The 15946-nt window shown below is 30.4% G+C and overlaps 3 protein-coding genes across 8 annotated transcripts in view; 1 reads left to right on the top strand and 2 right to left on the bottom strand.

The window, feature by feature from the left end:
• The window catches only part of LOC130899657 (autism susceptibility gene 2 protein-like), a 205264-nt gene extending 201697 nt beyond the window's left edge, over positions 1–3567 (bottom strand). For 2 of the 4 annotated variants that reach the window (XM_057809761.1, XM_057809762.1), the window contains exon 1: positions 3056–3567. In XM_057809761.1, coding sequence (XP_057665744.1) covers positions 3056–3292 — 237 coding nt within the window. In that variant the 5' untranslated portion in view covers positions 3293–3567. The remainder of the gene's footprint in view (positions 1–3055) is intronic. The other 2 variants (XM_057809760.1, XM_057809763.1) reach the window with 2 other exon arrangements.
• A 706-nt stretch (positions 3568–4273) lies between these two features.
• On the bottom strand, positions 4274–7957 carry LOC130899380 (uncharacterized). 3 transcript variants are annotated; one of them, XM_057809290.1, is made up of 5 exons: positions 7760–7957; positions 7411–7704; positions 7275–7343; positions 7130–7219; positions 4274–7073 (listed from the first exon to the last, which is right to left on the bottom strand). In XM_057809290.1, the coding sequence occupies exons 2-5, from the start codon at positions 7520–7522 to the stop codon at positions 6856–6858; spliced, it is 489 nt and encodes a 162-aa protein (XP_057665273.1). In that variant the 5' UTR covers positions 7523–7704; positions 7760–7957; the 3' UTR covers positions 4274–6855. The 3 variants fall into 3 exon arrangements, with proteins under 3 accessions (XP_057665273.1, XP_057665274.1, XP_057665272.1); XM_057809291.1 differs by having other exon boundaries at positions 7777–7875; XM_057809289.1 differs by having other exon boundaries at positions 7411–7812.
• On the top strand, positions 7832–10766 carry LOC130899379 (ralBP1-associated Eps domain-containing protein 1). The gene is made up of 4 exons (XM_057809288.1): positions 7832–8061; positions 8296–8526; positions 8585–8762; positions 8837–10766. The coding sequence occupies exons 1-4, from the start codon at positions 7912–7914 to the stop codon at positions 10189–10191; spliced, it is 1914 nt and encodes a 637-aa protein (XP_057665271.1). The 5' UTR covers positions 7832–7911; the 3' UTR covers positions 10192–10766.
• Positions 10767–15946: the final 5180 nt, after the last annotated feature.

The following is a 15946-nucleotide window of genomic DNA, read 5'->3' as shown; positions in this document are numbered from 1 at the left end:
AAAATTCACATTTATAAAAATTTAACAGAGTTTTTAATTCATATGATGGATTATTAATATTGATTTACTTTATTATTTATTTTTCTTTTGTACTAATGTATTTTATAATTTAGGTGCTTTAAATAGTTATTATGTTTTCATTAAATTATCTTATTTCTAGTTAAATTCATCTGTCATTTAGACAGTATATTGTTCTACTGGCATATGAGTATCATACTCTCATTATGATTGTCAATTGAAAAAGTATATGGAACTAAAAGGAAATTGTTTTCTTTGTTGGGACAGCTACTCCTGGGACCATCGTCGTACTCGCTAGCAACTCACAGTTTATGTACACACCATTTATGTATATAATAACCTTGTTAAGATTATTATATAATATACTAAGTATTTTTGGTTAACGTTGTTGATAAAAAAAACGCTTATCAAGTTGTGTTAATGTATGTAAAAAAACTTATTACTAATTCTAAATATCTATTTAACATTTTTTTTCTATGACTACATTTACATAATTATTGTTGATAATTGGTGAGAAAGTGTTGAGAAGTTAGCACAATATTTTTATGTTACCTTAAATTATTTTCGGGTGCCATTTAGATTTTGAAATATTCATAACTGAAATTATTGAAATAAGGATTACTTCGAAAATAATTTTATAAATTGAACAAGCTAAATGTCATTAAGCACTTAATTTTATGTAATGGTATAATTTTATAATTCATATCGGATTCTCATTGAACGTGGTAAAATGTATTAAAGGGGACAAAACACATTATAAGGCTAGAAAGGGGAAGACTTACTCAATGCATTCATTTATGGGCAATAATAGAGGGAAAATTATGGAGAGGTCAACGGAAAAAAAGAAGAAATAAGAGTACATGACTTGTGATAAAAATATAATATAATAAAAATAAAAACTGAAGTTATCCAATTATCAATAAATTATTGAAATTGCGTTAAAAGTCCACATGCAAAAATTTCTGTTCTGTTTCTTTGAGTATAAGAAAAATTAAATACCAATAACTAATAGTGGAAGATGATATTTTTTTTAATGCAGCTTTTATTATTATTTTTTATCTAAAGATTTTCTATAAAAAATCCTTGGTATATGATCATTCTTGTTTGCTCAACTTTACAAAATTATATTTTCTAGATTTGTAGTTGGTTTTAATGTAATACTATGATAAGATCCCAATACTTCATTGGACAATACTATAGAATGTAAAATATGACATTCCTTATAAAATGAAATAGGCACTTGAAAGCATTAGTACATTTGGAACGTTTGTGTGCCACTTAAATTCAAAAAATGAATAGAACAATGTTGATACTACTCCTATTTCTTATTATCAGCATATTTTCAAGGGTTTGCCCTTCTTATCATGTACATATTTATAATGTTGATTTAAAAATTACTACTAATCAAAATCATCTATATTTGTTTTATAATTATGTAGATTTTAATCAAGTTCATTGGTATTGAGGCTTATAAAACTTGTTCAAATTGATCACACCATAGTTTATAAAGTATATGAATAATTTAAGTGAATGAATGTTAAATAATAGGAATGTGATAAGAAGAAGTGATAATTTACATATAATGATTAATTGTAAACATACCACAGCTGAGCAGATATTAATTTAAATATTAAAATGTTTTGAAAAAGTTCTAAGAACATCCAAAATTGGAAAACAATTAGAGACATGATAATCTAATAAGATGTTGAAGAATAGACTAAAATGAAAAAAGATACATAAAAGATTAATGAAAAAATTCAATTTCAAATAACCACAGAAAAGGATAGAACAAAAAAATATGGAGGTGATTTTGCATTTGTGCAAACAAAGCCAAAATTTTTGTACAAGAACTTATTTGTAAAAAAACTTGATAACCTCTTGAACCTTAAATGTTTATTGAATTTATTGAAGAACTAATGCAACATCATTTCTATAAAACGATAAAGCGAATTTCTATCTGTCTTTAATCAGTTTTGTTTAATTATAAATAAATATTTGGAATTTCGAATAATTCTCTTAAAAACATTTTCTATTTAACAATATGAACATGACAACATAAAAATTTAATAAAGTAGGTGACATCTGTCATAAATTTTAGATACTTCATTTACTCAAACGATCCCAACCTTAAAAACCCATATTATTGAAGGAACGTGTCTTTTATAAAAGCAAATAGCAAAATAGATCAAACAAAATTATACCAGATTATACTTAATCAGCATTTAAGAATTGTAATTTACTTGAAAGAAATATTTGAAGGTTATTTTCGTTTCATGTTTATAAACAATTCTATATTCCAAACTGTAGAATTTAAGGACATATAAATAAAAATATCGCTGAAAATTTGCGACATATAACTGTCCCAACTAATTGTTTATAAACGATTAGAATAAATATAAACATTCCTTAAATTTTACACTTGTCATTGATTTATTTACAGACACACGACACTCAAATACCTTTCAACAAAACATAAGTAAAATTCCATGAAATAAATGTTGATTGAACCTTTCAATTAATTTCTATACGTACAAAAGAAAGTTTCTCGAAATTCTATACAAGCAATAGACGTTTCATATCAATCATAATCAAAACAGATATTAGTTAAATAATGATTATATATTATACATCACTTCAATATATTGTGTATATAATTAGGTTTAGATATTGCTTATGTGTTTTGGTTAATAATTATGTTTATTTGCATTGAAGAGGTTGGATGCTTAAAATGAATCCTAAAATATTTCACTAATAAACAGTTGGGTGTTTATTATTTTTGCTTAACCGTTAAAAATCTCTTGCGTATTTTTATCTAAGCTTATTATAATCGAAAGAAAATTCTTTCACTGAATAACTGCAAAAAGTATTGGCTTGTTGTGTAACTTAAACAACAAAGAAACCACACTAAAAAATGTGGTAATAACAAGTTTCTTTATTTAGACGTACTATTTGAATCGTAATTAGTCATTTTTGCAAGTAATTACTTGTTTTTTAAACGTTTGGAAGATGTATATAAAATCTTCGTACAAAAGCTTACCTCTAAGTCATCATATGTTCTGAATTGGAGTATGGAGAACCCGTCGATAATGTCCTCTTCACAGAGGGGTTCTTTGGATTTTTTTCGTCTATTAGGGGGTCTCGGGGGCTTCGCCTGAATGACATCTTCGTCACCGCTGTCTCCATCGAGATGGTCAGCTTTGTTGATCTCTCGTTGTGCCTGCATACGCTGGGCGCGTTTTCTCCGCCTATTTCTCTGTTTCACTTCGACATCCATGGCTTAGACATTACAGCCGCCTGTAGGGTGGCCCTCCGCCGACATTGCTTATACATTTACCACAGGCTATTGTACCTATGGCGGATTTTTCACGGTGTTCACGTAGGTTTCCATCAACCTGCGGGTTTTCTGAACATCGTACACAGTCACACACACGCACCATACACTTAAAATCACACACAGTTTTCGACACACCGAAAAAAACAATATTTACAACAGAACAGCACCAGTCAGTCAATAACCATGTAAAATGTCGCGGCTCTCTCGCGCCGTCTGGTAGACAATATGTGAACTTCCATTATGGGCGCATGGCTGCCAACGTTCAACGGATAAGTACCCCAAATTCGCCAAATTTATGAATAGAAACCGTCTGCAACTGCATTCGTCGAACCGTGTTGTATTTGATTCGAAATTTGAACAATGGGACTTTGGTAATGGTAAATGGGGTTGCATGTTCCCCTATCGAGGTCGGGTCTACTGCTAGGTAATTTTCTATAAAAGAACTGTTGAAAAAAGAAATAAGAGTGAATAAGTACACAACTTTTTATATGTGACTTATAATATTAAAAGAATTTTACGATATATTTTTTTGTTATGGAAACTGCTTAATTAATAAAATTCAATAAAATTATGTAATCTAATTTACATGTTTGAATACGAGGGAATATTGATACATTCAATTGGCACATTTTTTTTAAATTATAGTTTTTAGATAATAATCTATATGTGGTAATCAAAAAGATTCGATACACTTTGTAGAAGATATTCTAAATAATAAATATCAAGATTAGAATAACCAGAATTTCATTAGAGGTTTTTTGTAAGAATTAGGATGACCTATAATAAGAAGCGTGGGATTGTAATTACCGGGGCGTTTGAAAAAGTGATATCACAAATACGAGGGATATTGGATAGTTGCAATAAAACAAAGATGGCTAAAATGTAAATTTTATTCAAAATGGTTGGATATTAAAACAAAACTTACATTCATCTCTTTATTTATATAAAAAAACTCTTACATTTCAATAAATAAATTCAATTGATACAGTCTAACGTGTTTGCACAAAATATTTTCAAAACTTTTATTGTTGATGAGAATCCAACAATTTAAATAAGTACTTGACTTATTAGTTATTATACATAAACTTTATAATTATTATTAAAATAATATTTATTTGGAATGTGATATGAAATAGAAAGTAATAATCAAATTCAGATAAAACTGAAAACTTTTTAACTAAATACTAACGTAACAAAGGTAATTGAATCAAGTATTACAGCTACATAATGTGGGTTTTAACAAATCAAAGTCAAAATATGAAAATTGTAGCTATTATTAATAAGTTTTATACAGTTTGAAAAAAAACATACATCTTTTAAATATTTCTCCAGAGTTTCCTGTATATATATAGAAATACGAGGTGTGTCTGAAAAATTGGAAAATGATTTCTACATTGGAACTGTTTCTTTTCAATTAATTTCTAAGCTAATGTGTTGTCTTAATGGAATTTTGAACTGAAGGTTATTATTGACAAAAACATTATATCTTGAAAATTTGATATAGATATATAGCTTAAAGAATTGGAAATACATATTTTGTGAATTGTTGTTCAAGTGTAAAAATTTATTTTGAATAATGAAATATGAAAACTCATTAATGGTGAAGAAACTGATTGTGAAATCTAGACTAGCGAAACTGCAGCTTATATTGACTGTATCTGAAAGATACACACCTTAAGAATAGTCAGATTATTCATTTAAAATGTAAATGTGAAAAATATATAGAAAATAGGTGAGTGCCTTCTTCAAGAATCCCAATCCCTCTCACGAATACTCAAGAACTGAACTGTCCAAGTAACAAATGAAGAAGTCCTCAGAAGATTGGAAGAATAAGTGATGATAACGATAGAAATTCGCAAACTACTTCAGCCACATAATGGGAAATGAATGCAGATAATATGCATCGATCCAAGCCATCCTACAAAGCAAAATATTTGGGAAAAGAGGCACAGGAAGAAGATGCGAACCTGGTTCAATAAAAATTGCCTTCAATTCTTTTGCATTGCTGCTGACAGATTGTCGATAAAGAAGAAGAATGAACAAACATTTTACTTATGGTAAAGAACGAAGAAAAACCATAATGAAATCATAAAAATTGACACAAGAATATGAATGAAGTATTTACCTTGATGCTTTTCATCGTTTTCACTTCAATGAATTTCTTGTACAAAATTTATATACATACAATGTTGTCCAAAATTATGTACAACTATTTTTAGAACTAAAGGAAGTAAAGAAGGGTCTAAGACTTGTTATTGCTAAAATGAGATCCAGGAGATAAAAGAAGAGAAAAGTGGTTGAAAGAAGACGAAGAGGAAAGCGGTTGAAACAAGACGAAGAGAAAAGTGGTTGAAAGAAGATAGAGAAAATGGTTAAAAGAAGTCGAAAAGGACCTAATCTTTGTCAATGCTACAGTGGAATCCAGGAAGTAGTAGAAAAATAGAAAAATGATTTAAACAAGTCTCATAAAATTAGAAAAAAAAGATAAAATCATGGAAAAAGTGTAAGCTCAAAAGCTAGAACTTTTTTGGTGACATGTTAGCTCCTTCTAATTCTTTATGAAAGACAGTGAAACGCTCAAACTACTGTCAAATGCAATTTTTTCAGAAAAGGGAAAAATAAAAATCTGAGAAGAATTCACTTGAACATGGCACTAATTATGGTGTTACTTATGTACGTCGACATGAGAACGAAAATATTTATATTTAAATAGAATTTCAAAAAAATGTTATAATATCTTTAGTTTGTAGGCATTTTGCATTACTTTCACATATTAAAATTTAAATACTTCAAATTATTGTTAAACAAAGAAGTAAAAGTTTATTTTCAACTTTTTACAAAAATCAAATTAATGTGACCATATACGATAAACACACAGCAGTCAACGTGTTAATACACTTTTCATTAAACAATGAAAATGTGTATCAAACTGGGCTAAAATACTGTTTTCCAATGGGAGATAAAATCAAATTTAGGAATGTGCAATTTCACTATCCGCCACCTATTGTGGAAAAATTAACTATGAACTGTTTTAGATGAAAGACTAACTGTTAGACCCTTTTTATACAAAAATACCGATTTTTTTTAATGTTTTCAAAGGGAAGTATAATATGAAGGAGTAATAAATTATTATCTAAAACCTCCATGTTTCTTTGATTTTTAATACTCATTCTGTATTGAACTATAGAATATAGTAATTAATTTTACCACAATCCTGACATTCAAAAAGAGAATGATATATTAGAGATTTAGAAAGAAATAAATGAAAAAGTACTTGCAGCTCTATAAATTAATAAACATCAATTCTAGACCACCCTGTATGTATTTTAAAACAATCCCATAGTGTCAAAGGTTACAGAAAACTATTCAACATACAAAAACAGTCGTTAAATGATATGGAGAATTTTATAGGAAAGTCTGAAGTAATATTTATTCAAAATTATAAGAAATTTTTGTTTCCTCAATGATCCTTTTTTATAAACTTGAAAAATGTTTAAAAAAAATTAACACCTATATTTTTTACGAAATATATATAGTTTCTTTTTCTCAAAATAAATACGAGTTTTGAGAAGTTTCATTCTTGTATCGAATTGTTTTGCGAGACCGTCTCTTTTGAGTTTTAATAAATTTAATTTTCGTTTCAAAAGTTCATATTTCAGTTCAATGCAACGGCGATAAAAAGTGTTGTTTACATCGTCTTCTCCTATATGCACATGAGGATCTGAAAAACAAAATCTCCTCTAATCAAATTCTAATCAATATATTCTAGTCACTTACTTGGGTTTATGATGTGTACCAATTGAGGACAGGAGTGTCTTATTATTGAATTAGCGACTAGTATCACCCTTGGTCTTTCTAAATTCATACCTAGTAATTTAAAATTACAATATTTCATTTACATTAAGAATTTTTATGTATTTACCAGCACCATTGATGATTAAAGGCGTTTGAATATTATTTGTTACCTCAGAAGTAGCCATAGAGGAAGTATCTACAAATCCAAAGTTGTTAAAATGCATTTCTAAGAAAAAAATATGTTTCGTTATCCCGTACTATACCTTCTGCCTGCGAACTAGATGGTACAACTACCATATCTTCAACAGCATTAATTTGAGTTGATGTTAATTCTGTATTGACAGTATTTCGAGTTGTTTGCCGATTATTCTCCATGTCAAAGTAGCTATGAAAATAAAACTCACTGTTTTGTTGATGTATTACTTACATTCATATATTTCGTTGTTTTTCTTTTTTTATACAAATAATTGATCCAATCAGCTGTTTAATTTACGGGAACTTCAGTTGTAATATCAATGAAGGTAAACTCCAATTTTCAATACTGCTTCTATTATAAACTAAAAATTATAATTCATAAGAAGAATAGAATTTTTAACTTTTAGAAACTAATACATGAGAATCCAACTAACCCCATATCAATTCAAAACATAAATAAACCAAATGTACGTTGGCAAATCTGAACGTTATAAAAGTCATGTGTCATATTCAATTGGAAACGTCAAAACGAATAGGTTATTATGTCTGTCACAATATATTTTTGAAAAATGGATGATTTACAGCTTTCTGATACGTTACAAAGGTATTTTTCAGATGTTTTCTTGTGTTGTGATGAAGATAATTCCGGTAAAGCATCCTTAACAAAGACAATTGAATTAATTCAATCGGGGAGTGTACCCGAAGATGTCATTTCACAAGTAAGTTTCAGTTGTGCACTTGGATAACAATTGTTTACCTTCAATTTTTATTGTAACTATCATTAAATCCTGATAAAGATAGGCTGTAATTAAATTATTCACCCATTATCCGCATGTTCGTATATACTGTCATCAATCAAATTTAAACACAATAGGTTTTCTTTATTGTGCACAATTTTATAAATTTATAAACAGTTTGGATAAGTACAATGTACAGTACATTATTAATTATAGATATCAGATATTTGCTGGGCTCTCGGTAGTAACTACTTGAATAAAAAACAATTTTTTTCTGCACTGAAGCTGGTGGCAGCTTATCAAGCCAACATTCCTGTTAGAAGTGAAGTATTAACTTCAAAGGTTGAACTTCCCTTGCCTCGTTTTACTTGGACTGTTATTGATAATAAAAGTCCCATAGGAGATTTAATTGAACTTAGGCATCATCCAAATGATTACACAGAACAAGTAAGTAATATTTTATTTATCTAAAAATTAATTTTTTAAATGCCCTTTCATTTATTAGGTGGATACTGCCAGTACAGATTCAGAAATAGAGAGTGAGACTGTAAGAAATGGTTCTCCAGATATGTCTAGTGCAACCTCAGATAGTCCTACTCCAACTAATAGTGTTCAAGATAGGAGTTGGGTTGTGTCGGGAGTGTGGCATGGACTTATTTCTGAGGAACAGAGGCAGTTATTAGGTAAATAAACAATTACAATTCAATGTTAAATATTCCAAAATGTATATTTGTTTTAATATAAAATCATTTTTTAGGAACTGAAGAAGAATCTTCTGAAAAGCACAGCAGTGAAGAAGATACTGAAGTTTCAAGTGAAGTATGGACCATAACTAATGAACAAAGAGAATATTACACCAATCAGTTTAGATCCCTCCAACCTGACACTAATGCCTTATTAGCAGGTCCTATAGCTAGAACCTTCTTTGAAAAATCCCGCCTTCCCATTCACGAACTAAGGAAAATCTGGCAGCTAGCAGATGTTACTAAAGATGGAGCACTTTCTTTACAGGAATTCAATACAGCAATGCATCTGGTTGTCCTTAGAAGAAATCATATTGAACTACCCGATGTTCTACCACCTACTCTAGTACCTGGAAATGAAACTCCACTTTCAGTTAGTCCTGAAACTGAACCTATATTATCCCCTCAGACTAAAGATACAGCTAAAGAGTGGACCAAATTTATTGATAGTCCTACCAGTTCCGTGTCTTCTCCAGGACCCAAACCAGTAAATTTTGACTTTCAAAAAGTTACTTTAGATAAGGATTCCAAAATACTCCACCCTGTACCATTACGCCTTACCCCAGAAGTTGCCAGTAATAATCATGTAGAAGATCAAACTGATGGTATGGATTTGCATAGCCCAAAAAAATTTTCAGAAAACGCGCTCTCGCAAAATTTACAGAACTTGAATATTGGAGCACAAAATAGTGCCATACAACGTCCTCAAGCAAAGAAAATAAATATTCCCGGACCAGGAGCAATTCCCCCTCCCCCTCCTAATAATCAAAATAATGCTGAAGAAGGTCCTGTAAGCCTTCCTGCCTTCCCTCCACCAAAAAAGGAAAAACCTCCCCCTCCACCACCTAGACCATTTAAAACCCATGGTCGAAGTTCTTCTCTAGACTTAAATAGGCTTAGTAAACTTGGGGCGCCGCCGACAGTTCCCCCTAGGATTAGTCCTAATATTCAAGGAACCAAGAAACTAATCAACCAAAGATCTGAAGGGGATTCCTCTTCTCATGCAGAAGCGTTTGCTAATTTTGAACAATTCGAATTTGAGAAATATGAAAACGTATCTGAAGGAATATTCAGAGGAGATGTTTATGAAGCTGAAAGAAAAAAACTTTTTGCACAATTTTCCCAACCAAGTACTAGTGAAGAAGCGCCGAGAAAACACGGCGCTTTTGAAATCTACAGAAAACCCCAAGTGAACAGCAGTCCCGTATCTCAAGAAGACAAAGCCAAGTGGCAGCTGTTCCAACAGCTACAAGAAGAAAATACCGTATTATTAAGGATTTGTCAAGAACTTAGTCAAGAATTGGCCGAACTAAGGGAAGAAAAGTTAACTTTGAAAGTTAGATTGGAGAAACAATTGAGTGGAGGTTAATAAGTAAAAAATCGGTAGTAATTATTTTTTAATATAATATAGGTTTCGATAAAGTGAATGTCTGATTTATGTAATTGTAGTTTTTTATAATCTATTCTCTATGATGGTTGATTGGAGATTTAAATGTAACTGAACTTTGATATTTGCTTTTGCATTGAAATTAGTTGACAAAAAGGTAGTTTTCTCATCAACCATTGGACGATCATTTAATTGAATATCTATCCAGCTCCTATATTACTAAATAATAATCTTTACTACGTCAATTCAACTTAATAAATGGGAAATGTTTAGCCTATCCTGTACCTAAAGTTAAAAGATTTGCGTCCTGTAAGCTCGTTGCTAGCAGTTGCAAAAGTCCTCAAAAGAGCAGTGCACACTCAGGATTCCGTAGGGGGCATAGTACAACAACTGCAATGTTAAATATCACTGACAACATAATAAGAGCACTTGATAAAGAAAAATCTGTCATATCTATCTACTTCAAGGCATTTGATGTGCTGGATCATGATCTTTTTTGTGCAAATTGGGATTTGATATAAAATCTTTTAATTTTTCTGGGTCTTACTTAAAAAGAAGAGGGTTTGCATGGATCAGAGCTCATCTGAGACTAGCGAAATAGTATCTGGTGTTTGCTCCTAGTAAATGTTTTTGATATCTGTGACAGTGTCTCTCACTCAGGTCCTGCATTACTTTGAGAGTTATCCAGAAGCAGAAGCTACACATATAAATAGAGATTCATTAGGCATTCTTGAATATTTCATGAAGAATAATCTAAGGCTGAAGTTTTGCTGTTTTGGTGGATTTGGAGTCTCGCAAGGAGTCGTTGGTATTCAAACAATGTGAGTCTGGTCTATTAGCTGAACTTTATATCTTCACAAATATATTGATAATGAAACTATTAATCATGGCCAGGAAAACACAGGAAGTAGGAAAACCAAAGAAAAAGCAAAAAATAAGACATCCAGATAGAGAAACAAGGATGAAATTAAAGGAAAACTCTGAATTTTATAGAAATACTTGTCAAGGACAGGAAAAAGAAGAATATCTTCCACTCATATTGTCTATTTTAAGTTTGCATTAGAAACTTTTCTTGGTTGGCATTCTTGTTTCTTCACAATATTTCTCATAGTTGCTTCTTCATTTTTTTGTTTCCTGTAAGCATTTTTTGTGTAATACTTTGTTTCTGCAACTGTAGTACTGATAATTTCCTAGCTGGTAATTATTTTTCAAAGGCATTTCAATCCTTTTACAGAATTTTTATCATTTTATGGAGAGCTGTGATGGAAAGAGTAGCTTTAGACTGATGCTTGCAATATAGGAATATCAAATACATGTAGATGATTACCTTTTTGTTTTTACCTATTCCAACGTCTGTTTCTTAAATTAGATCAAAAAAATCTATCCAGTATTATTTAATTGATAATTATAATGTGATGTGAATGCCAAATTAAAATTATTAGGTGGTTAGGTCAAGTTTTAATGCAAATAAATCAAAATTCAGTTACCTGACTTGTACTAAATTATCAGTATGTTTGTTTTCAACATATTGACCGAGTTATTAAAAGATATTTGTTTAAAAAAAATATCATGTTTTTATTGATTGATGAGGTAATTTTATTTACATCAAAATATTGTATTTTTTCAAATTCTATGATGAAAAGTTATATTTAAAGATGAAATTTAATTAAACAATAATATGCATTTTAAAAGTGTATTGTGTTTTATTTATTCAACTTTCGAGGGTTTTACCAATAGTAAGGTTATCAACTTATACATAGTCACCACACTTTGGTAGAAGATACTATAGCTTTTGTATTCCTAAGTCGAAGAAGACTCACCCACCCGGGTCGAGCGTTGCACTACTTGTAGACTAAGAAAAACTGCAAAAACTCTCAATTTCAGATATATTATAATTCCATTGGAACAGATTTTAAAAGCCTCCCACTAATTAAAAAATCCAAGACAAGCTGGCATGGTACAAACGAAAAAATCGAGTGTTTACCATATAGAAAATATCTAAGAATATAGAAAGCGAGGTATGGGAGCTTCATCCAACGATTATAGACACCTAAGTCATAGGAATTGCAAAAGACGAGAATAGCAAGTTTTGAATTTATTGGCGAGTAGAGGGTAGTAAATCTCTGTCGTCCAATAGTACAATTTAAATTATATGCCACTTTCTCTATCTTGAATATTTTCTCTATGGTATTTACCCCACGGCCGCCATTTAGTCGTAGATCAGCTGTTTTCTTAGATAGCCTAATTAAGGCTGATTTAAGTAATCGTTTCACGTTAACAAATACTGGTTTTCTATTAATTGTCAGTCGCATTATTTATCAACCATACCTCGTATACCCATCTCGGTAGTCCGCAAATAACTTTAGGAGACGAATATGTACATATCTGCCTTATTTGGATGTGTAGTAACGTCGACATAGAAATATTTTTATTTTGATTGTATCATATATCATAATCGCTAAAAAGTTTGAGTCAGGTGAATGTAGACGCAGTTTTCAATTTTTGCGACCCAATTTTGAACGTTCTTGTTACGAGTTTATGTAAAATGAATGTGCATGCAACAATGGTCAAGGTAGTTCTCTGGAGCAATATAAGATCAAGTACGACCCTGACATTATTTAATACACACGACAAGAAGGCAAAACCCAAGTCATTAATCTGAATCGATTGACCGTATGACAGAACTGTACTAAGTTTCATTTATATCATTGAATGACAAAGCATACTTGCAATAAAATATTCATTTCTTCATTTGTATCTTAATCTTCTGCTTGAGAGTATAGAAGAAGTAACTTTTGAAACGTATTTTAATTGTTTTTCAATGAGTGTTATTTCTTCCGACGAAAAATTTCATATTCTGTAAAATTTAATTAGATTTTGACCATTGAATCATTGGAACTAATGGAATCGAGAAATGAAATTATCGGTTTTCGATGTTTAAGCGCTGTCAAGAAGATAATATGTTCACGTAAAAGTTCTATTCTACATTTTATATTAATGTTTTTCAACTTAACCTCGAAATTTCTGGAAAGAGAGTAAAGCGTTGTGTTTTTTGGGATTTTAATAATTTTTTGCATTGGAGTGTATAAATTTGTTTTTAAATTAATGGAAATGTAGTTTCTTGCTCTAAATACCAAATACCTAAATAGCATATTGTTTATAATTGAGCAAATATTGAACGATGTATGACTTTGACAGGCGTTTCAACTGAGTTGAAATTTCTGGAATCGTTGGAGTTTACATTCAGTCTCTGAAGACGATAACTTGGTTATCGAAACGCGCGTCAGACAGTGTATCTGTGAGTGTTGGTGTAGTGGTAGTATAAACAGTGTGTTCTGGCGTTTCAAGACAAAAACAATTTATAAATCTGTTATTCTGAAGCAGTTTACAACTAATCTTAAAGCAGTTAGTCGAATGTTCCAAACAAAAACAAGTAAAGAGCCACTTTTTTTACCAAAATACACAATGAAAATACAGAGTGTTCCAGTTTTAATTTGTTTTTATATGTTTCAAAAATTTGATTGAAAAAATTAGTGGATTGCAATTTATAACTTACTAAATCCATTGTTTTGGATCCTACCATAATCAACAATTATAAAAAAGCCCTTATTACATCAGTTGATGTGGAAATAAGTTTTCCCATTTATAAATTTTTATATTTAGACAAGAGACAAAAATTTTCAATTGTGAACTTCGATAAATATTTGGGGGTTTACTGTTTTTATAATTAACGTCAATTTGCCCTATCAAGGATTTGAACGAATTTTTTTCTGTTGAAAAGGGACCCCTAGTACTATACGTGGTTAAAATATTAGATCGTACTACTCGGAAAATTCCGAGAAACATCGACTAAAATATTCCATTTATAAACTTTAAATGTGGGCATATTTTAACCGTCTATGTAGCCTAGTCGGTTAATGCTCGGTCTTAGATGCCGGAGGTTTCACGTTCGATTCTTTATTCGGATCTTGTTTTCGGTTAATTTTTTTTTGTCAATTTTTTAATTTTTTTTGCTATCCTAACAATTATTTAAAGTGCTTCCCATCCCTACATTATTTTAAAATTAGCTTAAGAACGTAAAATTTTCCATTCACTGAAAAATTTTCGTGCTCGTTGTTCTGTTCAGTTTTATCGTCTTGTTTTGATCTGGGCTCTCCTTAGGATTATAATGGACATATGTGCATACGACTCTGCGCATAGGTCTCTGCGCAAGTCTTTGAAAATTGAACAGCACTTCATTTTTTGATTATGTCGTGAACAGACACTATTCCGTATTTTGGAATTTTCTTACAATTTGAAGTTCAAAATGTCGCCTGAAGAAGTTGCTGATTCTTCCTAGGAGAGAAAATTCCTGAAGAATCCCTGTATTATGGTAAATCAAAATTTTTAAAAATAATGCAAGGATAGAATGAAAAATTGAAAAAAAATTAGATCCGAAGGAGGAATCGAACGTGAGACCTCTGACACAAGAGACCCAGCCCTAACTCTCTAAACTAAAAAAATTCTCGACTAAAAATTCGACATTTTAAGTTCATAAATCGCTTAAAAAACTTTTAGTCAATGTTTCTAGGAATTTTCCGAGTAGTGCGTTCTAATATTTTAACCACGTATTGTACTAGGGGTCCTCATTCAACTCAAAAAAATTCGACCAAATCCCCAACCCCACGGTCATGTAACAAATAATACTTAGGTTAGGTTAGTTTAAAATGTATGTTGTTACGATGAGAATTTTATTGCATTTTTTACTAAATGAGTTTACTGTATACTAATAAAATTATGTAATGTTATGTATTTAATATATAGGGCCAGATTAATCTAGGGGGGCTATAGCCTCGGGCCCCATCAGTTGGAAAACATTCTGTATTTTTTGATGTGTTGATACCAAAATATAACTTATTGATATTATTTTTCAATTTTTCTGGGTTTCCGAATTCCTTAAGGGCCCCCCGTCATTATTTAAGCCCCGGGCCTTATAAATCTTAATCCGGCCCTGTTAATATATAAAATAAATTTGATTGGATCTTCTGTATAATATAGTTTTTTTCAGAATGTTTTTTAATACCTTTAAATCGTAAATCATTCGAAAATATTTGTATTATTCATTCGTTTTTGTTATTACTGTACCTTAATGCGGTGTTTAATGACAATTATTTTTGACGTAACCTTAAAATACTGAATTAATTTTTTATTCCCTTGTTCAGTTTATATGGTATTTCCCTAATTATACTTTCAAATTATAATATTTAAATGTTTGTTTATGTATTACTAATATAATATTTTTGTACGTTTTTGATATCCACAAGAAAAATTATTAACCAAACAAAAACACTTGTTCGACTCAGTTTTTTATTTATTCGTTTTTATACAAGTTTTTACAGTAAATTAAATAAAAAGAATAATAATTTCTTTAATCGGTCTACTTATTTTTGCAAACCCGACATTTTTATACATAAGAAATTATCAAAAAAAAATATTTCGTCAGAGGCCAGAGCCGAACCTAGGTTATTTCCATTAATACCTATGACATAATTTCATTTAGCAACATAAGAACAAAAAGTAAAACAAAATAAAAATGCAAATATTGAAACTAAAAAATTTCTTTTTTAACCAGTTGGATTCATAGTTCATGGTGTATCGGCTCTGTGAAGTCGTTGAGCACATAGACCTTCAGATAGTGCTCCACCAAAGTCCGATGTCCTTCGAGAAGCCGATCAGGCGCTTTGGCTTGAACCCTTTG

Source organism: Diorhabda carinulata, chromosome 11 (genome assembly GCF_026250575.1).
Source record: "Diorhabda carinulata isolate Delta chromosome 11, icDioCari1.1, whole genome shotgun sequence".
Taxonomy (NCBI): Eukaryota; Metazoa; Arthropoda; class Insecta; order Coleoptera; family Chrysomelidae; genus Diorhabda; species Diorhabda carinulata.
The sequence above is the reverse complement of the archived record's forward strand: the minus strand, read 5'-3'. Positions and strand labels throughout refer to the sequence as shown.

Excerpts from the sequence above, each read along its gene's own strand:
- LOC130899380 (XM_057809290.1), bottom strand. The coding sequence starts at position 7,522 with ATGGAGAATAATCGGCAAACAACTCGAAATACTGTCAATACAGAATTA. Across the intron at positions 7,220-7,274 it reads TTTAATCATCAATGGTGCTG|GTATGAATTTAGAAAGACCA; the intron begins GTAAATACATAA and ends TTAAATTACTAG. Across the intron at positions 7,074-7,129 it reads GGTACACATCATAAACCCAA|ATCCTCATGTGCATATAGGA; the intron begins GTAAGTGACTAG and ends TTTGTTTTTCAG.
- LOC130899379 (XM_057809288.1), top strand. The coding sequence starts at position 7,912 with ATGGATGATTTACAGCTTTCTGATACGTTACAAAGGTATTTTTCAGAT. Across the intron at positions 8,062-8,295 it reads CCGAAGATGTCATTTCACAA|ATATCAGATATTTGCTGGGC; the intron begins GTAAGTTTCAGT and ends TATTAATTATAG. Across the intron at positions 8,527-8,584 it reads CAAATGATTACACAGAACAA|GTGGATACTGCCAGTACAGA; the intron begins GTAAGTAATATT and ends TTCATTTATTAG.